The 25834-nt window shown below is 45.0% G+C and overlaps 1 protein-coding gene across 1 annotated transcript in view; it reads left to right on the plus strand.

Annotated features, from left to right (window-relative positions):
• The window catches only part of LOC144138912 (uncharacterized), a 121381-nt gene that overhangs the window by 35619 nt on the left and 59928 nt on the right, over positions 1–25834 (plus strand). The window contains exons 5-6 of the mRNA XM_077671430.1: positions 14081–14238; positions 24721–24907. Coding sequence (XP_077527556.1) covers positions 14081–14238; positions 24721–24907 — 345 coding nt within the window. The remainder of the gene's footprint in view (positions 1–14080; positions 14239–24720; positions 24908–25834) is intronic.

Here is a 25834-nt window from a genome sequence, read left to right on the forward strand (position 1 = left end):
ATTAGAAATTTTATTTTCAAAGGTGTGTTGTACAATGAGTAAACTTTTATCCGCTTCTGCTGAAAAGTTGGTTGCGTGTATGCTCATAGTTCTGGCGGCATCGAAATTCGGACCATGAGCAGCGCAGGACGCCATAGTGAAGGTTTTAGAAGCGTCACTGTGAAATTGTGCACGTGGGTATTTAACCTCCAGAAATAGAAAGTGCTCCAGTATTCCAGCTCGTGGAAACCGATTTCTGCCAAGTTTTATAAAAGAAAGGTCACAGGACTAAGGGCGACCTTGCCAAGGCGGTAAAATGCTCTGAAAATGATTATCTGTACAGCGCTAAAAACGAAGCGCTGAGATCCGAGGCTCACTCTCTCACTCTAAGCGAAAAGGGCAGAGGAACGGATGGGTGATTTACAAACAGCAGACATGTGGATGCATTGTAAAGACAGGATAAAAAGGATGGGTATTCAGCCATGAAATTTTAAAGGCATAAAGCAAGCCCATGTACGTCCCTTATTTCTCAAGGCACCACTTGCTATTGTCGTCATAGAAACTTTCGACCGGGCTAGTCCGAAAACACCCGCCGCAAGACGAATCCTCAAGTGTAGCACTGGGTCAAGAATTGGCAATGCTGTTTTAGTCGCCGACCCATAGACCACACTGCCACATTCTAAACGAGACCCAACCAAATCAGTATAGAAGCGCAGCAGGAGGTCTTTGTCAGCACCATGGGATTGGTGGGGGAGAACCTTAAAGATATTTATTGTTTTCAGGTATTTATGCTCAAGCTCCTTGATGTGGGGAATGAAAGTGAGTTTGTGGTCTAACACAACACCTAAAAATTTGTGTTCCTTGTTCACAGCAATGGACACAATATTAAGACTAATGTCTGGGTCGGAAGGGATCCCACGCTTTCTGGAGAACACGACGCAAGGGGTTTTTCCAGGGTTAAAGCTAAAACTATTCTTGTTTGCCCAGCCGGCAATTTTCTTGATGCCCAGCGTGACTTGACGTTCGCAGATTGACATATTACAAGATTTAAAGGAAATCTGGACACCATCTACATACATGGAATAAGAGATTGTAGGAGGCAATGCCTCCCCAAGAGAGTTCATCTTATTTATGAAAAGTGTGGAGCTCAACACGCCATCTTGCGGCACGCCATTTTCTTGCACGTGAACCTTTGAGAGTGCACTCATCATCATCATCATCATAATCATAATCATCATCATCATATCTACGCCCACTGCAGGGCAAAGGCCTTTCCCATTATTCTCCAATTACCTCGGTCCTGTGCCAACTGTGACCAATTTAGACCCGCAAACTTGTTAATCTCATCCGCCCATCTAACTTTCTGCCTCCCCCTGCAGCGCTTGCCTTCCCTAGGGATCCACTCTGTTACCCTTAGTGAACAGCGGTTAACTCGCCTTCGCATTACATGCCCTGCCCACGTCCATTTCTTCTTCTTAATCTCTACCAATATGTCCTTAACACGTGTTTGTTCCCTGATCCACTCCGCTCTCTTCTTGTCCTTTAATGTTACACCTATCATTTTACGCTCCATTGCCCGCTGAGTCGTTCTCAATTTAAGTTGAACCCTCTTAGTGAGCCTCCATGTTTTTACCCCGTAGGTGAGTACTGGTAAGATGCAGCTGTCATACACTTTCTTCTTCAGCGACAATGGTAGGCTACTATTCATTATCAGAAAATGCCTGCCATATGCACCCCACCCCATTCTGATCCTTCTAATTATCTCTGCCTCATGGTTGGGATCTGGGGTCACAACTTGGCCTAAGTAGATATATTAGCTTACCACTTCCACTGCCTCGCCACCTATCTCAAACGGCTGTGCTGTCCCGAGGTTATTGATCATTACTTTAGTTTTTTGCATATTAATTTTCAGGCCCATGGTTCTACTCTCTTCGCCCAGTGCGGAAAGCATGGTTAGCAATTCGTCCCCCGAGTTACTTAGCAAGGCAATGTCATCAGCAAATCTGAGGTTACTGAGGTATTCTCCATTAACCCTTACTCCCACCTGTTCCCAATTCAACGTTCCGAATACTTCTTGTAAACATGCTGTGAATAACATTCGAGAGATTGTGTCTCCTTGTCTGACACCCTTCCTTATGGGTATTGTACTGCTCTCCTTATGGAGGATGATGGTAGCTGTGGACCTATTGTAGATATCCCCTACTATTCTTACATAATGCTCATCTACCTCCTGGTTCCGTAATGCCTGAATGACTGCTATGGTTTCGACCGAGTCAAATGCTTTCTCTTAATCTATGAAGGCTATATATAGGGGTTCAGTATACTCAGCGCACTTCTCTATCACCTGATTGATCATGTGAATATGGTCTATTGTTGAATAACCTTTATGGAACCCTGCTTGTTCTTAAGATTGACTGAAATCTAAGGTTGCAGAAATTCTGTTAGCGATTAACTGGGTAAGTACCTTGTGGACGACTGACAGCAAGCTGATCGGCCTGTAATTTTTCAAGTGCTTCATGTCACCTTTCTTATGGATTAGGATGATGTTCGCGTTCTTCCAAGATTCCGGTACCATTGCGGTCATTAGGCATTGCGTATACAAGTTCGCTAGTTTTTCAAGAACAATCTCTCCGCCATCCTTCAGGAGGTCTGCTGTTATCTGATCCTCACCAGGCCCTTTGCCCCCTTTCATTTCTTTAAAAGCCTTCCTTACTTCTTCGGTCGTTACTGGTGAGATATCTATCTCCTCTGAAGTGCACTACCGACTCTCAATCGAAATGTTCTCTTCGACGGGTAACTAATAAGGAGGTTTAGCATGTTACCCGAAACACTGAATGACGTGAGGCCACTAAGTATACCGTAACATTAAACGGTGTCATAGGCCTTTTCGGTGTCGAATAACACCTTAACACAGAGCTGTCTGTGAACGAAGGCGTCCTTTTTATATGATTCCAACGCAACCAGTTGATTGTTGGCGGATCTTCCCGCCCCGAAGTCAGCCTGGCAGCTCTCGAGAAGAGCATTGTACTATAAGAAAAACATGTCTCCTGTTGATCATCTTCTCGAGAAGATCAACTGCACACTATTATCACTAAAACGGGGCCACGCATCATCAGCGCCCGAATGCTGGGCGCCTCAAGCTCCGTAATCATCACTTTTGACGGTCTGCACGTACCCTTCTACATTGAGGGGTACGGAATTCTCACGCGATGCCGCTCTTACCAGCAAACCGTTCAATGCTGCTCCGTGTGTGGGGGGATCGGACAACGTCAAGATGTGTGTCCGAATCCTGAAACACCAACCTGAACGCAGTGTCACGTGAAGAATCCTGTCGCCGACCACGAGTGCGTGCCGAAGTGTAAGCTCTGCGCACTTGACCACCAGACAGCGAGCCGCGACTGCCGCAAGAAGCTGCGGCCACCACCTCCTCCTATCCGGGTCCGGGAACGAGGCCTCACATCTCACGCAACAGCAGGCTACTCTTCGACCCACCAGGAGCGGCAAGCCCCAAGAAATACAAAACCCCTCCGCCCGGTCTCCCCGCACATGAGCTGGTCGGCAGTCGCCGCTGTACTACCCACTGCTTCAGATATGTTCCCCCCCTTCCGTGCAGGTACCGAGCCCCCCCCCCCCCCACTACTCCCACGGACTCCCAATATGCTGAACTAGAACAGGAAAACGCCCAACTCCATGAGAAACTGGCCGAAAGCACTAAGAAATCCGCGCTCTTTGAAGAGCACATAGCGCAGCTCCGTGCACAAAATCCACCGTCAGCACAACGCCCCAAGACATAATACCAACCACTCCAACAACTGAAAGCGGCCCCATTCAAGCGGTTGTTTCAACCCAAGAAACCAGACCAATCAATCCAAGTGCTGAAAGCACCCCCATTCCAGCTGTCGTTTCACCCATGATTGAGGACCTCAAACGGTACATCCATGGGCGTATTTCGGACTGAACGCGACAATTCAAGCGTTTGACACACGCGTTGCCGCACTAGAAATTATCAGAGGAAAAAGCTCGTTGCCGCACTAGAAATTACAAACAGGAAAAAAACGCAAGAAACCCAAACAAGGCACTCGCCCACGACATCCAACCAAGAGAACAGTACAGCTCAAAGATGATGGGGACACCCCCTTCCTCTCCGCCTAAAGTCGCCACCTCACCTACCACCTTCCTATGCCAATGTAATTGTCACTCATACCGTAGCAAGAAATCATCACTCCTTCCTTTCCCTTAACAACACCGACCCGATATCACCACTCTACAAGAAACAGACACCACCAACGCCACCCTCAGAGATTATACGACATACACTACAGACGCACTTGCCCGCACCGCCATCCACGTCCGCACCGATCAAACGGACCAACAACACCCCCCCCCAGCATCGTTTGCAATTTTGTGGAGGTTATCCCCCGAAAAAAGACGCACTCACGTCTATTCGTCCTAAATATCTACAGCCCACCCGCTGTTCTTCTGTCATAAAGACAAGCTCTTCCGAGAAGTGAAACTGCCCACTAATAGATATAAATTAATAATACTAGCGGATTCCAATGCCCATCGCATGATGTGGGGCTACCATCGAAACGATCAAAAACGCCTTCAACTTCAAGACGCAATTCAACAGCATCGTCTTTATTTATGCAACAACAGACACACACCCACGCGCATAGGAAACAGCGTCTCCCGCGTTACTTCACCCGACCTCACCATAACTTATAACGTCAAGAATGACGAATGGGCCTGTCTAGACGAAACACTAGGAAGCGACCATAACATTATACAACTCTGAATCACTCATCCCAAAAACGCCAGGCGAAGAATTGGGACAGCCAGATTTACTGATTGGAAGACCTTCAGAGAAGACTCGCCTACTGAGTCAATCCAAAATATTGTGGATTGGGCCGCGGAGATTATTACGACATTCGCCAACCACGCAAAAGAACTTCCTCTTACCGAAGACAATACGGCAATAGACAATCACCTCAAACTTTTCTGGGACGCCAGAAACGGCCTTCTGAAGAGGTGGAAAAGGCGCAAGACTAACTGGGAACTACGCACTCGTGTAGCCTTGCTCCCACAAGAAGCAGAAGAATATTATCGACAACATAGCCAACAAAATTTGAAGCAATTCTGCAATTTGCTCCAGGGAACCCTCGGCACCTGGAGAACTTGGCACCTTTTCCGCTCCCTCATATTCTCCAAAGAATGAAAAGCCGCAACTGCACACAAGGTCAAAATATCAATCCATAACCACCACGGAACAGATGAAGACCTCCTGCAAGAGCTACAGTAAATATTCGAAGTCAGCTCACGACACAGGTACAGCTGTCCCTGCAGTACACTGGTCAACCGAACCCAGAACTGGATACGTCTTCCAGCATTGAGGAAATTGAAGCAGTGATACACGGCCTGGCAAGGAACACCACTCCTGGACAGGATAAGATCCCTAACAAACGTCTACGCAATCTGGACCACATCACCATCGAAAACCTGCTCAAATATATAAATGAACACTGGATCAAAGGAACTCTCCCGCCACAGTGTAAACCTGCAGATATCACGCTAATCCCCAAGCCCGGAAAATTCATCACACTCAAAAACCTCAGTCAAATTTCTCTCACATCGTGCGTGGGCAAACGTCTCGAGCATATGGTTCACAATCGTCTCGCGCATTACATAGAGGACCATAACTACTTCCCAACCACCATGTATGGATTTTGGCCCCATCTCTCTACCCAAGACATCCTTCTACAGCCTAAAGAAGAGATACTATCAAAACTATCAAACAATCACAAATATTCCATTGTAGCACTTGATATAAAAGGGGCATTCGACAATGTCACACACCAAAACATCCCACAAGAACTAGCTACTACCAACTACGGGCCCAGACTTTACAACTACGTCGCGACATTTCTTAACAACCAAAGCGCGATTATGCGCATCGGCCATCTGCGATCTGACACTTTTTCAGCAATTCCCAAAGGAACACCTCAAGGCTCGGTTATTTCACCCCTACTCTTACCTTGCTATGAAAGACCTCCCACCCCTGCTCCAAGATATTTCGCATCTCCGGCAAGCTTTCAATGCGGACGACCTCACACTATGGACACCCACAGGATCCATCGGAGATCGGGAACAGGCACTTCAAATGGCAATTGACACCGCCCAACGATATCTCCAATCCAGAAGACTGGAGTGCGCCTCCGAAAAGTCCGGTTTACTTACGCTCAGCAAGAGATCTACCCGCAAGACGGCACACAGAATACCAGAACCAGAATTATATATAAATCATCACTCTGTCTCTAACGTCCCCCACCTTCGGATATTAGGCCTCATTATACCTAGAGACGGATCTGGCTTACAAGCCTTACCACACGTACAGCGTACACTCAACCAGCTCCTGTACATCATCCGCCGAGTCTCCAATCGTCGCTTCGCACTTTGCGAACAGGACACCCTACGCATGGTCGAAGGCATTCTCATCAGCAGGATAGCGTATGGCCCGCTATACTTGGCCCTCAGACCGCAACTACGGAAACTCGCCGCCACCATAAGCCAGCGCCTACACGACCGCTATTGGGCTCCCAATCAGCATGGCAACCAAGAAACTGTTGCAGCTAGGGGTCCACTAGACCTGGGAGGAAATACAAAAGGCCCACCATGCATCGCAGATACGCCGACTACAGATTACGCCCACGGAAGAGGAACACTTCTCCGTCTACACTACAACGTCCCACCACGACAAGATGATCAAATTCGAATCTCAGCAGACACTCGGCAACACATCCGCGTAGCCCCCCTACCCCGAACTATGCACGTGGTTTTCAAAAAACAATGAGGAACTGCACGAGCACGAGTGATTCAAAAGGAAAATCACCATTTACCATGCATTCAATACACAGATGCGTCGCCCTATCCTCATCAGAAAGCACATGCAGCCTGTGTCGTTAGCACGCAAGACACAGAAAGACAAGACACAGCCATTATCTCCCGCTGAGATAATGGCCCGGTGTGCTCATGCACACCGGGCCATTATCTCAGCGGGAGAGAACAACGACAGGACCGCGTCAAAGCCAGCACCACTCCACACATACACCGAAATCTTATCCCACTACAAAAACGACCGCCGTCTTCTCGCCACCTCATTCACAATTAACACGCGACGAAGAAACTACTTTCCGGCGCCTACAAACCAATTTGCATCCACGTAACACCCTACTAAACGCCATGTACCCCACCCAATGACCTGTAACGCCGGCCCTGTTCCTGGCACCCTATACCACGTGGTATGGGAGTGCCAATGGACTCACACTATAACCCCAAATACCAACCCTACCTATGGGCAGTGGGTGGAGCAGCTGACCATCTCCGAGCTCTCGGATCAGCGCCGACTGGTGGAGCGGGCTCGGACGGCCAGTCAGCTCCAAGGCATCTTGGAATAAAGATGCCTATCACTGGGTGGAGGCCCTAAGAACATCCTCCTGCTCACTACTGCAATAAATGTTTGTCTCTCTCTCTCTATTTCTCGAGAAGCGTGCACAGACAGCTGGTCAGGGCAATGGGTCGATAGCTAGTGGGAGAGAAAGGTTCCCTCCCTTCCTTCAGGAAAACCACTACAATGGCCTCCCTCCTAGGCATTAGAAGCAGCCCCGAATGCCATATTTTGTTGTATAGTTGTAGGAGTGTCTCAAGAGTGTCTGGGTGTAGGTGTGGTATCATGGTATATGTAATCTTATCTGCGCACGGAGCTGAAGGATAGCACGTGCTCAGTGCAGCCCTCAACTCATAGAGTGTGAATTCAGAGTTGCTAGAAGTTTTGATTTGTCTTTGTCACGTAAGCGCTTTTCTCTGCAGATGTTTTGTTTTGCATGAATGTGTTAGTGTAATGTGCTGAGCTGGACACGTGTTGGAAGCGTTCTTCGAGCGTGTTAGCCTTGTCTTCAAGGGTGTCCCCGGTTGTACTAACTAGGAGCAGGCTGGGTGCCTGTTATCCTTTTAGTTTGCGTATTCGTGTCCAGACTTGGGGCTGTCGGTGTACGAAATTATGGATGTTAGGAATGAGCGCCAACAATCGCGTTTTGCCTCACGGCACACACGTTTTCCTAGCGGCTTGGCCCATTTGAATAATAACAGGTTTGCCGACGTCGGGCACCGACGGAGAATACCGCACGCCTTGTTCTGGTCCTCTGGCCCCCGCCTGCAGTCCTCATTCCACCACGGCCTCCGCTAGTTGCGCAGGGCACCGGAGGCGTGGGGAATGAATTTTTAGGCGGCGCCGAGGATTTGTGCCGTGAGTAGTTGGGTTGCCTGTTCAACCTGTACGGGTCCCATTAATGAGTAGTGTAGTTTAGATGAATCTGTAAATGTATTCCAGTTTGCTCTTGCTTCATTAAACCTGTTCTGGGAAGATGGAATGCTCGGGCCTTTACCTATATATGTTAGTGAAGTGGGGCAGGGGTCTCTATTGTATGGGTCTGTGGCCATGCCTTACTCAAGACAAAGAAAGGGAACTGCGGATCCAATTGACAAGTCAAGCTATGAATACGTGTTGTATCCTGTATTATAGTATGTAGGCTCTTTCTAGTTGAAGAGACATGCTCCCGACGATGTTAAGAATTTCTCAATAAGGCGACCTCTGGCATCCATGCGAGAAGACCCCCAAAGGAGTTATGTGCATTCAGGTGGCCTATAAAAATATACGGTTCGGGTATATGAGTTACGAGGCCCTCGAAATCTTAGCTTGAAAGCTGGAAGTCAGGAGGGTTGTACAGCGACTATAGTGTTACAAGCCTATTGAAAATTATCGTTCGGATGGCAACAGCCTCAAGAATGGCCTTTAGTTGGACAGTGTGGCACGCCAACGATTTTCGGACAATGATGGCCACACCACCTAAGGATGTACCAACCCTACCTATGAGCAGTGGGTGGAGCACCTACTGGGACGATCACTCTGTCGTTCGTAAATACCATGTATTTCTTTAAGAAATTTCTGTGTTTAGAGTTTAAATGCGTTACTTGGACGCAAATCCCACTTGGCTGTTTGGAATGAGATATTTCATAGATGTCGTCAAGATTTTTAAGGAGGCCCGTGCAGTTGCACTGGATGATGGTTTCTTTTCCCATAATTTAAGTTTAGAGCGACTTGAATATGTGCGTGTTTATGTGTCAACTTCCGGGGCTTGGACTCTTGCAAGGGGTTTTTTCAACTTCCTACTGACCTGGACGCCGCAGCCCGTTCCTTTCGCTGTGGTGAAAGCCGTAAGGGCTCGACGTCCATGCCGTCATCTGAAGGCAAGGGGGTGCCCAGTGGACTGCGCCCGCTTGACATGGTACCCTTCCGGGTGTTCGTTGCCTGCGCTGCCAGTGCCGAAGGCGTGGGGAGCACCACAGATGGCACAGGCCGTGAGCACGAGATAGGGTAGCAGCAACTACCTCCGCCTGCATCTCCTCCGTGCCCTTGCGGGTGCTTTGGGCTGGTGAAGAGTCAGAGGTGGATGAAGCGGCTTCCCCAACAGACGTGGTTGCCCCCACAGCCGCTGCTTGCTGAGCAAGTGGCGTGGTGACCGGGGCGGCTGCCACAGGAAGCCTCGGGGGGGGGGGGCGCAGGTGGGAGCAAATCAGCTAAGCTGCATTGTGTCGCCGACAAAACAAGGCACCGCTCCGCCCCCCAGAGAGCAGCGCCGGCGTATCTTCCGGAGCTGAAGAGTGGGAACCTCTTCTGGGCCTCCCGAAACCTGTTGTTTTCTTTGACCTTCATTGTGATGATTTTTTTCTTGTTTGAACGTTTCGCACGATCGTGAATATACTGCGGGGGGTTCATGGCAGTTAGAGCAGGTGACGTTTCTCGCGTCGCAGTTGTGTCTAAGATGGTCAGCTTGACCCCCCTCTGCACATTTGGGTCTCCACCGGCGAGAGTTTGTACCATGCCCATTTTGCTTGCATTTGTAGCCGCGGCGTGAGTTTGGCACGTACGAGCGCATGAGACATCACAGGTAACCTGCCATCACGGATTCTGGTGGCGGGGTTCTGTCAAAGTTCGAAATTTCGAGCTTTGTTTTGATCTTTTTGCCATCTCGTCCTATTGGGGTGTGGAGTATTGTTTTTACCCTTTGGTCACGCAGTGCTTCAAGGATGTCGGTTTCGGTTTCGTTGATCAGATCGAGTTCGGATATAACGGTTTGGGAAGAGTTTATGGTTCTGTGAGGTGTGATTGTAATTTCTAGACCATGAATGTTAGTTTATTGAAGGAGCTTATCTGCGTGCTCATTGTGGGTGACTTCAATCAGCAGATCTCCAGAAGTAAGTTTTTTCGCGTTGTAGTTTTTCCCAGAAACACTTTCAAAAACCTTTGCAACAAGAAAGACTGCTTTTCAACTGACAGGGGTTTCTTTGTGAAGAGTCTGCATAATGAGGAAGCGAGGAAAGATGCCATTGCTTCGGAGGTCAATGTTCAGAAGAGGTTTGGAAGGTACTTCGGTGCTGGCCCTTTTCAGGGCACGATCACTTGCTTTGGGGGGTTTAGAGAATAGTATATGCTATATTCTAAAAGCAGGGGACGGGGTTTCTTTCTCCTCAAACCTTACCCTGGTAGCTTGAGAGGTCCCGGAGGTCCCTGCCTGGTAACTAGACAAAGAGCCCATCCGCCGGAGCTTGACCTTGGCTCCGACGGCCACTCTTTGTGGTGTATACCCTTCACAATAGAACAAATCGCCACGGTTTGTTCCCGCTTATTTTCGGGGCTCGGGGTCCGCGGTATCGCTAATACCGTCTCCACGATTACTCAAGGTGCCACGTGCGGGTAAATGCCCTACAAATACATTGTTTTTTTGTTGGTGGTTTGGACTTTTGCATTTGAAGAATTGATGTCCAGTCTGTTAAATGCTTTTGATCCGAAAGTGGACTATGTAAAATCAACTTTGAAAGCATATACACATTGCTTGTGGGGACGTTCATTTTTGCGTTAACAACAGTAGTGAGAAATGAACGCAGAATGTTTTGTATCCTAACAAGGAGCTTTTTCGTTGTTGGGCATTTGGGTTCTTTATTTTTAGGTTGTAGTGTTATTCACGAATTTCCCATGCGTGCGCTACATTTTAAGAACTATATATGTTTTAAATACTCACCTGCTTTTGCGGGAAGAGGGTAGCTCAAGACAAAATGAGAATTTTATTACAACAGTTTCACCTAAAGAGGTATAAAAGAAGAAATTTAAATAAGTGGATATAAAATTTGTGGTAATATGTCAACAATAGTTTTTGCGATTTGTGCTTTCAAATACACTCTATTGCTGCTTTGAGCATGATTTCGAGGTATGATAAGGGTTCTATTTCTATGATACAGTGAGCACTGTCACAGTGCTCGTTAAAATAGCCAAATTGCCTTAAAACGGCTTTATACAACTGGCAGTGCAATGGCTACATAAATAATTACAACAAAAAATAATTTCACTGATCATGTGTAATAGCTTAAAATATTCCCTGCCTCTATGCACTCATTAGTCATTCAAAAATTATTGTTCATGCTAAAGGCAGAACGTTGTCCGTGTTACAATTAAATAAAACAACCTTACGGCTACTGCAGTATTATCGCAGCTTCACAGGAAGCGCAGGCTTTCATTTTCTCAGGCAGTCGTATTTCTCAGGACAACTGAAGTTCTGCGGAGTGTTGTATAGACTGGGGAGTAGATATAAACGGTCTGCTGCCAAGAAGAAACATTCATTAACCGCTTTTTATTAGCGGCCTTTCTGGTTTTTTTAAACTTAAGTAATGCTTGATCTCCAGTTTATTTGTGGTACATAGTTTGACGGGATGCGCTTGGTTCTAACACGGATACAGACACAAGAAGAAAAGCACACTCTTGTATAAACTGGGTACTGACAGGTGTTTATTATAAATAGGTCGTGAAACCTATATATAAGACACAGAAGAAAACCAAAATGCGAAAGGGGTAAAGTAAAAGAAGCACAATAAAAGCCAGATAAATGCGAAACCTGATACCTTGGAGATATGCGTGGTGCGATTGGTAGGAGTGCTAGAAAACCCTGCTAACGAGCTTTGTTTGGGTTTCCAGCAAAGTAAAATGCTTCAAAAATACCGCGAGCAACACACTGTTTTTCTAATAAAATGGTTGTCTTATCAAGCCTAATATTCAATATATTGATTCAGTACTTCTTTTTATTGATAGAAAATTCCCAGTTGGCACTCAGTGTGCAAAGATATCGTACTGCAGTAGCCTTCGGGCACTTGCAGTTGTGTTATCAAAACAACTCGCAGACAAAACATACTAGTCGTTGCAGGCAACACAGTTTGCTTTGGTAGCCATGGTAAATGATGTTCCCATTGTTCCCTAGAAGATGGGAAGGAAACATGTGGAGTTCTGGTGTTGGAGTGTGTAACTCACCCGAACGTTTTCGCCATGTATGCTCTTCTCTAAAAGGGATCGTGTAACGCATTCATAACCGTATACTCAGCCTTTTCGCAGTGAGACATAACTTGGAATTTTTTGTGTTAAAAGAGCCTCTGCACTGAAAAAAAGCGGAATCATACTTATTAAAGAACTTGCAGAAAAAACTGTAGAATGCGGGTTTCTATAAAAAAAGCTTTGCGTTAAGTTTGTGCAACACAGCCTAAACAAGGTTTTTCAAAATATCTCTGAAGTTTTTTCTTCACGTTCAAGATTGAAGACAAATGTGTCAGAAAGAGGTACACTCCAAAGGGACACTGCGGCCTTCGTCCGTAGACACTCTAAAATAATTTCCAGAGGACCGTTTTTCGCTACAAACGCCTATCATGTTGTATACTTTCTGAAGTGCAATGCTTGTTTGAGACTGGTTTAAATTTATGTGACGACTTGTCGTACACTGTGCCTGAAGGAAGCCTTACGTTATATATGAATGTTGAAAGATTGAAGAATAATTGGAAGGTTACAAATAATGGCACAAGTCCACACGAATCAATGTATATATTTTGTAGAGAAAGCATTACGAGCCCCGCGTGGGAAAACATCATTCACAAAATCTAGTGCATCAGCAGAAGAGCAGACTCTCACTACAAATATCATCGCAAATAAATATGAATACATAATCACCCCGTACAAATCTGATATGCACAGCTTAATCAAAAGACAAATTGCACAAGTAGCGCACCACAGCGTTCCCGCAACTACCAGCACCGACCGACAGGAAAACTCAACTAGCCTAAATTCCCGCCCCCGACAGGATACGGGACACTGTGGCGGACAGAAATTCTGTTTGATATATTGTCACCAAACCAGCATAAACACTTTACAGCGGCCGCAATGCGTTAACACCACTTTCTCACACGAAAAGACAATGTTCAGTTAAGAACCTACCATGGAAAAATTCTCAGCAGCCCATCATACGCAAAATAAGACTTTATTGCTGGCTAGGTGGTTCATGACATAAGAAGGAATAACTTTGCATTGAAGACAGGACGAAGATCAGAAGGCCAGAAAGAACTATTTTAACAGTAGAATTACCCACAAGTGCGTTATTACGGCACTGGTATACTTTCGATAACGCCAATTATTGATCCCCAAAAACTTTTATTCGAAGCGTAAAGTGCAAACCACATTTGGAATGGTGCCCAAAAAAGCCTTGAAGAATTTCTCCTCACGTGCTAAGCCAAGATTTAGTAGCTGAGTAAGCCTTGATCAACAGGCCGTTAGGTTGCCTTGGCTTAACAATATATTCAAGGACCAACAAATATACAAGAAAATTTTAGGGGCCAACAGTACCACAGTGTTTTGCATACAAGTAGGTGAACTAACTTCGTGCCTAATAGGTTTAATAAACCTGAAAAGAATTATAGCCATTTTGCTATTGTGATATTCTTTACGATCACGTAAGCCTCGCTAATGGATGACAACTGTGCGCCGACGGTATCTTGGATATTTCTAGGGAAATTAGGATGTGTAACGCTAATAGAGGTAATATTCTCCCTACGCAACAACAAAGTCGCGAAAATTCTAACATGAGCAGTGTGCATGGCAGAAGCCTTTTCCTGAAGTGAACAGGAAAGGGAACTAGGATTTCCTGCTCAATTTTCAAAATGTTTTTTTATTACCTTCCAGAGCGTTGTGGAGGAGAATATACATCGTCAACCGGAACCATCAATAGCCCAGAATTTCCGGAAAAGTACCCACACGAAAAGAGGTGTTTGTACGAAATTGTTGCTCCTTCTCAGCACTGCATCAACCTCAATTTTACTTTGTTTAAACTGGAGGATCAGGTATGCAACATAAACTAATACTTTTGTTTGATGCTAAGAGGTACCACTGTTGTATATATACACCATCTGTATTAGGCATATCATAACATTTTGTTACGCACAGGAGTTTCAACAATACCCTGTTTTTATCGCTGCACTTTTGCTTATTACGTCAGAAATGCTTACCATAAAACAGAGTCAAATTTTTTAACGCATTGCTCCGCAGAAAACCTAAAATTACAGGAGGGCTTATAAATATATATCCCATCTTTCTTCAGTAGTCTTACATCCTATTATGATGTCTTCAGTGACACCATTCCACCCAGGCAGTTCATAACATCAAAGGTCCCTGTGGGGCCGCGTGTTAAGCGGGCGGGCGTGTGGCCCGCGGAGGAGGATCAACGACAAGTGATGCCATAGTTTCAGCACAACTAAAAAACATATGTTCTTTGGCGGACACACAAACACTAGAGAAATGCACTAGAAACTTGAACGATAGCAAAATGGAGCAAAAGCGCAACGCGGAGGAAAAACTGAAACACAAGTCCGAACCAAAGTTCGAGCGGAGGGAACCAAGGAGGCGATACGCTCACGTTCCAGACTCCTCGACGATGGGCGGAATGACATCGTTGGAACGTGTTGAACGTCTGTGGAACGTCGTGTGTTGAGACGCAGAGGCCCCAGGTCAGAACACCGATGCCCGCGCTCGTGCTTGACCACTCTAGGCCTCGCCCCGAATCTTGGCCCGGAACACGCCTCGGGATCTTGCCAGCGGGAACAGGCACCCCGCGTTGCAGCAGAGGAGCCCCGGAACAGCTTCCGGGACGATTCTCGGAGCACGGCGCAAGCACGCTTTTGGCTTGCCCTCGAACCGCCTCCCGAGAGGAATCCTTGCGCCCGTTCCTTCAGCGCTGTCTGTTAGCTCGCCTCCTCCGGAACACCTCCTCTCGTGCCCGCCGCTCCGCGTGCTCCCGGAAGTCTTCTTCTTTCTCATCTTTTACCACCGGTTCGTTTCCATCGTCTGCTTGCGTGTTGTCGTGCCCGGTGGATGTCAGTCATCACAGTCCTGCATTTTAACTGATGTTCCAACAATGCATTATAAGAGTTAAACCTTACATATGGTATGCGTACTGCAAAAATACCTTGTTAAATTATGTAGTAAGTTGGCCCAATCGGCTACACTTCTGGCGCACGGCTCACTTTATTAAGCGTATATCACAGTAAGCAATCACGTAATGGTGTATAGAGTTTTGCTGTCGCTATGTGGTATTATGCGTAGTCGTTATGTGCCCATGCATTTTCATTTGGTGCTAGTTCGATTGCATTAACTCAAGAAAATGCGGGCTATTGTATTTGTGAATGTATTTACTAAAAATGTTGTGTTCTAGGGTCCATCGAAAACAGTTCACAATGCTTTTATTTATGGTCGAACCCCAGCCAATACTTGGAAGTTTGATTTGACTACTGCTGCATCAAACACGACAGCGCCTAAACAGAACCGAATTAAACCCCTATAACGGCGTCTCGGAATATTAACATTTGTTTAGTATTATTGTTATCGCCCAAATCGCGGGCTTTTATGTAGCCCGCCGCCGAATTACCTCCTGCTTTTCTTTGCGTGTGAGCAACTCGGGGCAGTCTAAGAAATTTGGTTCTGTTCACATCCAAATTCAGAATTCAGAATTCAGAATGTTAAGAATTTTCGGAAACACGATTTTTCTCAAAAGACGATTCTATGTCGATGCGGACTCAAAGGTGGAAGCGAAACTCCGCCATAGTGAAACTAAAAGCAGCCAAAATACTACTTAAGAAAAGCAAGAAGAATAATTCCGCCAAAATTAAAATGCAACGACCCAAAAAACGCAAAACCAGTGATCTGAGGAAACGAAGCCCGCTCATGTCGCTGATTTTCACCGAATGCAACAGTTTGGTATACGCTATTTTAAATCACTCTTCTGCGATTACTCGGACCGTTCACGTTGTTCAGTGCTAACCTAACCTTCCTTGAAGAAATCCACGAGTAGCTTACTCATGCCACAATAGAAGGTGAACTTCCCGACGAGGGCGAACAACCGCAGCTGCGATGTGTCTTTTTGCGACCGGCGATACTATGTGGCTACCACTGCGCCTTGATATAGCACGACACTCATGCGCGCCCGCCAGCAGCAGCTGCGAACCGCGAGCGATAGCTGCATTTGAGAAAGGAAATCATCGGCAGAGATTCAATCCACAATTTATACTAAAAGCTCCAAAAGCAGCTGAGTAAACACTTTGTCGTGGCCAATGCCTCGAGTGGGTGCATGCCAAATACTTCACGGCCATCATCACTGTATTCATATTTATGATTAAAGTGTGCATAAATTGCGCTTTAGAGCAGGCGTTTTGCCCTAGTCCCCCGCCCACGGGACAAGTCCTCCAACGCAAGCTTTCCATTAAAATACTCTTTGTTCTTACATCGCGTGGGTACGTTCTAAGAAATAATGTAAAACTACAAAGCTACTAAAACCTTTTATTGATCAGCCTTGAACTGCTACTTCAATTTTGCGACCACGCCCGCCAGCGCAAGTTCCGCCTGTGGACAGCAACCTTCAAAGCTTGTTCCATTCGCACGCAATCGCCAAGAGACTTCTTAGTGCCGCCGTCGCTTCCTTAACATTTCATGGCGGTTCATTGTGCACGTGCGGTGGTACAATACTCGCTATCGCATTCTCCTGCACTCGCAGTCACCTTTTCGCAATACCCTTCTCAAGTGCTAACGTTCACACGCTATGTAGATTTTTGTGTGCTTTACAATATTTTTGCTACCCCACGCGTTTAAGGAATAAAAATCTGATATTTTTTTATACACTTTTAAAGAAGATTCAGGGGTTTACGCCTAAAGAAGGTTTTATCGTCTCGTTCCTTGTGCTCTTTGTCCGGGGTTGTGCGACTAAACGTTTGTGGACACGTTCTATCTCCAGATAAAGCAATTATGAAAAAATGCTCTGAAGAACTCCTCAATACGGCTCAGTGTAATTCAGTACACTGCAAGACAAAGGCCGCTCCCAACTATTACCAAAGCTCATCCCCTGCTGTGATCCAGCCCGATTATTTCCCCGTATTTGTATTCATCCCACTTATCATACGTGTTGTCCCGTCTATCATTATCCTCTTCTTTACCTGTGCTCTATCACTTGCCATGCAGTTTCACTGCATAGACAACTGCTCTCTAGTTCGTTTTCGAAAATTGGGCTTTGATATCTTCCAAGCGTGTTGATCCGTGATCCAAGACGCTTGATTGTCCTCGACCTCGAACCTCAAGTGCCTCAATTACTTCCAAGCTCTTTTCGCGTCTGCGAATGTCATGACAAGACGTTTACACGTCTGTGGCTCGGTAGATGGGCTGTGGTTTTTTCGAATAGTTGAAAACGAACATGAATGCGATGAATCGTTTGGTATCTTTTTTATTCCAACCGTGCAAAATCAAGCGACGTTTCCAAGGAACTTGGGAATATAGGCCGTCGCTAGTAGGCTTATCTCTCAACTTAGCGTGTTAAATGTAACAGAGGCACTTACCAAGGTAATAGCTAATAAAATGTCTGCCAACTTTGATTTCAGTCAACCTAATGACAAGCATCACCTGACATAATTAGTGAGGTGATATTAAAGTGCGCGGAGTATACTCCACCCCTATATAAAGCAGTCAGATTATGAGAAAGCATTTGTCTCGGTCGACTTATGATCAGTCATTCAGGCACTGCGGAATAATTGTGCAGACGAGCGTTACTTTAGAATATTAGAGAATACCCACAATGGGTTCTCAGCAACAATCGTCCTCCATTAAGAGAACAGTAAAATACCTATAAGGAACGGCGTCAGACACAAAGGCACCTTTCCAATATTAGTCACAGCATGCTTACAAGAAATATTCAGAACATTGCATTAGGAACAGGTGGGCGTGAGCCTTAATGTAGAGTACCTCAGTAACCTCAGCTTTGCTGATGACGTTGCCTTGCTAAGTAACTGGGGGGACGAATTGCAAACCATGCTTACCGCACTGGACAAGCAGAGTAGAACCGTGGGCCTGAAAATTAGTGTGCAGAAAACAAAAGTAGTGATCAATAACCTCATGATAGCACAGCGGCTTGAGATATGTGGCAAACAGTGCAAGGGGTAAGCGAATACATCTTCTTAGGCCAAGCTGTGACCCCGTATTATCACCATGAGACCGAGATAATTACAAGATAGCATAAGAATGCGGTGGAGTTCATTCGTCAGGCATTCTCCGATAATGAATGGCAGCCTAGCATTGTCCCTGAAGAAGAAAGTGTATGAGAGCTGCATCTTACCGTTACGCCCCTACGGGGCACAAACTTGGAGGCTCGCTAAAGGGTTCAACTTACGTTAAGCACGATTCATCGAGCAACGGAACGGGAGATGACATATGTAACTTTAAGGGACAAGAAGAAAGCGGAGTGGGTCAGGTAACAAACTCGTGTTAAGTAAGTATTAGTTGAAATTAAGAAGAAATGGGTGTGGGAAGGGCCTGTATTGCAAAGCCAAGGTAGCCGTTGGTCTATCAAGGTAGCAGAGTCGATCCCTAGAGAAAGAAACGCGGCAGGGGGCGGCAGAAAGATAGATGGCCAGATGAGATCAAGAACCTTGCGGTGATAAATTGTTCGCAGTTAGCTCAGGACCGGTATAATTGGAGATGCATGGGAGAGGCCTCTGCCTTGCAGTGGGAGTAGGTAAGATGATGATGATGGTCATTGTTATTATGATGATAATCATGGTGATGACACTGATAATGATGATGTAACTAAGAGTAGGCTGGTGGGCTCATTTTTTTAAGCTCACTGACGGCTCATTTATGTGAATGTGCCCTAATCTCGCTTTCTCTATCCCATTGTGAACTTTGGACCCTTCAGGCATTTTAGACATAGTACATCAAGCTTATCTACTCAATTTGGCCTCCTCTACTTAAAAAAAAATCATTTGTTTTCTCCCATCACCTGCAGGTCTTTTTCTTCTTGTTTTCTACTAGCCCTAGAGTTATTAGGCAGTAGTCAAAATTTAAGTTTGTAGGCTAAGTTTCCTCCTCCGTTACAGCTTTCCTAGCGTAAATGCTTGTAACGAACCCCTATGTGACTTTAATTATAACCTTATTGCTGATTGTACTGTTACTTTTTCTCCTTCTACTCCGTACTTTGTGTTTTTGCCCATAACATTTTCTTGGATATCGCTTCTTGCAGGCCCAAACGCTGCCTACATTCTGGCCATGTTAGAAACCACAATTGTCGTTAGCTTTTTTTGTCTCCACCAATGTTCAAGGCTCTGCGAGTTGAAATTATTCCACAATATGGGATAAATCTGTATTCATCTATTTTGCACTGAGCTGCTTAATTTTTCGACTTCTTATTCTACAAATACTTTTTGGGCATTTCGATTATATTTCCTAGGTATTCAGTCGGCATATGCTACTTCTCGTAGGCCATTGCTCGTAATCTTGCCAGGCACCTCTACGACTTGTGCTAACCAAGTTATTAGTTAGAGTGAAGCAACTATTGTTTGAGTCAAAGTGAATGATCTTTTCTGTGTTTATTTTGTATTCGTTCCTTTGCGAATAATAGTTTTGTCTGCAAAACCAACCACTGTAGCTACTCGGCCACTGCGATATTATATATTACTGAAACTACATACCTTATGAAGAATTTGTAGGTAGCAAAGTGGAATATGCAGCCTCTGCTTGAGTCCTCATCTCGAATAACGTATCTACAAAAAACGAAGAGCGTCAAATCAAGCACTGTGTGACATTTTTGTAATTCCTAAAGCGCATCTTAGATCACATTCATGAAAACAATAAATATCTGCTTCTAGTTTTTTCGCAGACAATACATTCTGATGTTTCGGTTTTACGAAATTGGCTAGAACAAGGCGTTTCTTAGGAATAGGAATATATTTTCCCGCAGTATATTTTTGGAGCGTCAGTCATAATTGTGAGAATGTAGGTATTCTTTCAGCTATAACGAAGTATTTCCACTACTCATTTGCGGCCACCACATCAGATTGTTTAAATCGTGGTTTTACAGAAATTCTTGACACAACCGATTCAAATTTATTCAAAATTACTCTCATTAACGCTATTGTAAGCTGCCCCTTGTTCATATGTTTATTCTGGCGGGGTTATTAGGTTGTGATTTTTCTGCTTCTGTATTTTTTTATTTATATTTAGTAGGTAAAAACTTTGTAATACCCTTTACCTTCGAGTGTGCTGGTATAAAAAATTCGAAACATTATCAACAATTTCGCTGCCGCCTGCTTCCTACGTACGTTCATGGTACATGCTCTATTTAAAATTATGCGCCGTCGTATTTTCTTTTCGTCTTCGACCTCTTCCTAAAAACTCTATATGGCCTCATCATCGTGCCTACAAGTTGGTGCCTAGGCCTCCGCTATCTTTAACGTGAATTGCTTGCTTAGCTTGATCACATAGCGGCGACTCCCTTTTAGGCAGCAGAATTCCTCCACATTACCTGCTCCGTCCTAGTGCATCGAGAAGGAAACATGGTGTATTCACACTTTGGTGTATGTGGTAGCACAGAATATACACAGTACTTTCCGGCTCTAACCACACGCTGTTCAATGGTCCCCCCTCTCGTCCGAGACCTCCTTTACTTGCGCCGAGAGTTCGGTCGTGGAAGGTTGCCAAGTTAAACTTCGAGAGGTGGTCTGTTCGGCCAGAAGGAACTCAGTTTGCAGATATTTTACAAGTTAGCAAACACATACATCCATTGCTTGTTCCGCGGATTCCCTAATTAAAATAAGGTACGGATGATTCCTGCGTAGTTAATCGTCTGCAATTCCCCGCGATTTGGCACTATTTATTCCCTCTCTTCCTCACATGGGGACTATCCTCAAGCGCATGCCTTTCTTCAGATATAGAAGCCCAAAACTACGGGCTTCTTGCACTCCCCTCGCAAGGCAGGAAACCCCCGCTTACCGTTACAATAGTCTCATTGCTCTTTACTGCCGCTTCGCGAGTGAAACGAAAAGCCTGCCGTTACTGGTTATCACCTTCATACCAAAATGTGTCACCGGAAACACCCACATCGTCTTCTACCGCCTACTCGGCTCCTCTGCATGTTGGGAACACTCGATAGTTCTATATACTGCGGTCCTGAAAACAGTGGATATATACCGCTCGAGATTGTGCGAGGTAGACGGCAAAGGGCTCAACGGAATGGTGCCGGACGTAGAAGCCGGCGCCCTAGCAGCTGACTTCCAACGATACATGCAACACGCAGAGGATGCCCTCCAGCTGGCCAAACGAATCAGCAGCTCTTTGACGACGCCCCCTACAAAATCCCACCCCGTAAGCAGACCTTGTGCAGTTCGAGCGCAATCCGATCAAGCTGCGTAAGTGAAAAGGTGTTGCGACATTAGTATCGACCGTCAAAAAAATTAAACAATATCTTTATCAACCTAAGTACGAAGCTGTTGCGATGGCGACATCTGCAATTACGGCGACGTCCTCGGCCCGAGGTCGCCTACGGGCTGAAAAAAAAACGTTACCTGTTAAACAATGCTAATTTTCGCAAATACTTGATATGAGAAGGTTCGCAGCTTGAAGTAAAAGTTAGTGGCGACAAAACGTTTTATCTGGTCGCGTATATTGCATTGCCGCTGCGTGCCAATGTTCAACAAAAATGAGGATTCAAATATATAATAATCAGCTGAAGTAGGTCCCAAATTTCTCGCCGCTTTCGCAGCAACTAACATTTGATCTCTAATAGATGGCTGTTTAGGAAGAAAGGTGACGGACCAGGCACATAAATAAATGCCGTGCCCGACGGAAATAAATTCCACTGAAGGCACTTATTAATATTCCTGTACACTCTTGTTGCCACGGTGTATGCACAAAAAAAGCTTCAGCGTCTTGGCTGCCACTCGCCTCAGGACACAAAGACCTGGCCAAAGAATGTTTAAAGCTGTGACATTCAGGATATTACTTATTTAGCCTAACACATAATTATTGTAAAATATTCGCTGACTTGTTGCATTACACATAAATGCAGACTACACATTGTGATTAACATGAAAGTGTCATTCTCCGTGCAATCTAAGACACTGGCAAAAATAGCCGATTGGCCATGAGGTAACACGTTTGACGTACATTACCAATTTATCAGCGCAAACGCTATTACAGTTTATAGCAAAGCCGTGGTATCTAACGAAAAGTGCCTAATTACTGCATTGTCTCAACCTGTCTAAGCAAAGTAAGGGGCATATTTGACGTTGCATGGCCAGATTACACTATACGTGGCATTGATCCACAACTGGCTCGTGTATGAACCGATTGCACTACAGTGAAAGTTAAATCTAAAGTAATTGCAGTATCGGAAACAAAAACTCACACGCCAGCCTTTTGCCATAAAAGCCATATTGTTCCACAATTACAATAGCGAAACCTATACTGTAAATGTGTGTAATACAGAATGTGAAACAGGGCTGTAGTAAAATGGCCTACGCCGCTTTTCCACGTGCCGCTGACGGACTGTCACTGGCGTACATGGAGACACAGGGTGCCTATTACCGTCGAACAGTAACTTTGGGATCACATCTGTGCACCGTACTGCATAAAACATACCTTGCTCGAGTAAGATGGCTCGTAGGGTTATTGTTTTTCAGTACCCACAATGCACAAATCTATTACCAAGCGGGGCCCTGCCTTTCATTGGCACGACGTTTACGTTTAGAACTCCAACGTACTCCTGATGCAAGTCTTCATTGAGAACGGCAAATATACATATTATTTTTTATCAAGCTTCTCAACAAGAACAAAACGGGCAGTTGATTTAAATGCAGAAGTATAACTACTCAAAATTTATTTGCTGCGTTTTTAGATATTCCGAAGACTTTCGTTTGTGTTTCACCTCCATTTGCGACGAGTACATCAGACTTGTTTGTTTTATTATGCGACTTGCCTATTCTCTTTCGAAGCGCTCACACAAAAACGTTTTCCAATCCAATTGGTCGCTCAGTGGCTTGGTGGGCGCTGTCCTTTTTTTATTTCCTTTTTTTATGTCCTTTCATATCCTTCCAGACCTTCCAGAAATGTTCCTAGGTGCACGTGTAAGGCCAGTAACGAGAGCAAAAACCGACTTCAGATTTTAGGCAATGTTCATCTTCAGTTGGAAAACATTTCCGCGACATAAATCCTCAGATGTTCTATACTCCTTCAGAAAATACATTCTCCAGAGAACTTACTTCTCCCAGAGGAGGCGTGCACAGGCAAAACAAGAAAAAACTCATGGAGCATCATAGTCTTAAAGACGATACTGTGAACCTAGGGAGTTGAATGTTATAACCGTGGTCTTTAGGGCACGAACTGGCTGGAAGGCGTGCAGCTTCCATGCACTTGCCTAATCCGTAAGACGTTTAATTAGTCGCCCATCATCTCATCGTGATTGAAGAGGACTTGATATTGATTAATAAACCACGACAGTGGAGATAAAAAGAGCGTGTCGCCTCAAAAGGCAGTATTGGTGGTAGCTGGCGAAGAAGTGACGACCGAAGGCGGCGTTCGTGGTGATGTTAGGGCTTTTCCCAGTATTATAAAACGCATAATGAAAAATCACGATATTAAGTGTCCTCATTCCTTGCCCACCAATTGTGGAGAATACAGAGCAGGCCCTGGATGCCTCTAATGTCTGGAATGTCAACGCAGTTGGAGCATTCCATATCCGCTTTGTATACCATCTCACAATGTGGAAAAACACCAACTGAGAGAAGTTTGTGTAGCATATTTGGTTTTTGATTTGTAAATTTTCACGGCATCTCATATTGATACAGCTCCGGCTTAGTGAAAATTTATACGTGGTGTATAAATTAGCTTTCGCTTGGTGTATGCAAATTTGTTCTCATTTTTGTTGCGCTTGCGGTAGCAATAGCAGCCTCAGTTTTAAACGCGGTAGCTAATTTGCGCTAACGGAATAAAATATGCAAAAGATCAGGCCTCGCCCTAAACGTAGAAGGCTACCAATAGTTTTAGACTAAAAGGAATGAAGAACGCTGCAAAGGATGCTATTTTCCCCCCTACTGTGAAACTTTGAAAAAGAAAATTCCTTTGTCTGTAGACAATAAGGAGAGCTTTTTCCAAAGAAAGAAAACTCCTTTGACTGTAGACGATAAGAAGAGCCTTTTCCAAACAACTTCAAATGTGGATGAAGGAGTTGGAAAAAAATGTTCATGAAGAGCATCTGAAAAAAAAAGATGTTTAAAGAGGTAAATGGACACATATGAGAGCCATCATTAGGGGCTGGCTTCGTGATTTTTTTGTCTGCTGAGAATGGAACAGTTGAGAAAAAAATTAAAACTAGCTTCTGTCAGCCATGTTTCTAGCCAAGCTTGAGTTGTTAGAGTTCAACAGCCGCTGAAGCACCTGAAAACAAACTTCACCGCAGTGTCGAGAAATTACAGTCTGGGGATTGCTTGTGTCGTATGTCATTTTTCTTTCGTTTGCAGTCTGAATGTACCTACGACAGTGTACAAATCAACAGCACAAGGCACGATGGATCAGTCCACCAGTATGGCCGCGCTTGTGGTAACAGAGCGCCCAACAATATAACCTGCGAAGGCAAATATCTCCGCCTAGAGTTCAAATCAGATGGCTCCGTCTCGTATCCTGGCTTTACTGCTGTGTATCGCATGGGTAAGTAATCTTTTGCAACGTTGGTTATATTTATCGCCACTCTCAATATTGCATGGCCAGCCTCACCGGGGCTCACTGGCGACGGCATTCTCCTGCTGAGCTTAATGACGTGAGCTTTATCCCCTCCACCACGGGTGCTTTGCAGGTGGAGACACAGAATGAAATATCCCGTATTTTACGATTTCTGGGCAACCTTGTGACTACCTAGAAAGTCAAAAGTAATCCTAAGCCCCCCCCCCCCCCCCCCCTATGACGCTGCTTTCATCCCAGGTGTAATTGTGCCTCATTCAGTTCTCAAAATTTTAAACACATTTGGTTGCTGTTTAACTTCTGCAAACACAAAAACGAAAGGGAGATTCGGGTAATTGATGTTTTGTATAAAAATCATCGGGAAGTTTCAGCGTCACAATAAACAACCTTCGCATGCATTGCAATACCAGAACTTTACAGGCGTGCAGCAGTAAATTTATACTTCCGATATTTCATGACGGTTCAAAACTGATAAAAATAGATGACAGTAAAAAAAGAATACAAACAAGTACACATCTCTCGGTAAAACATTGTGTTAGAAGCAAAGGAACCGGGGTCATGCAGACTTGTTTATAATATTTGTGTATGCTAGCAAATGACGCGGATCAATATTGTGTTGACAGAAAAACCCAGTATCAATCCTGAAAAATTAAACAGAAATTATCTCACCGGCTGCATCAACCACTTGGGGTTTTGGGAGATCATGCCGGACTGAAGTCTTGTGGGGTCAGTAGAAGTGCGATTCTCTCTCTACAAAACATTTGTTTTATCTAGACCCCTCAATAATATTTATGCACCGCAGAGTGGCAACAAATACTACACATTGTGGTTTTGTTTCGCCATATTGTCGACCGATCAATAGCTTTTTTTAAAGAGCTAATACAATAAAACCAATCG

This window comes from Haemaphysalis longicornis, unplaced genomic scaffold (genome assembly GCF_048455015.1).
Source record: "Haemaphysalis longicornis isolate Haplotype H1 unplaced genomic scaffold, Haemaphysalis longicornis Haplotype H1 scaffold_5, whole genome shotgun sequence".
Lineage (NCBI taxonomy): Eukaryota > Metazoa > Arthropoda > Arachnida > Ixodida > Ixodidae > Haemaphysalis > Haemaphysalis longicornis.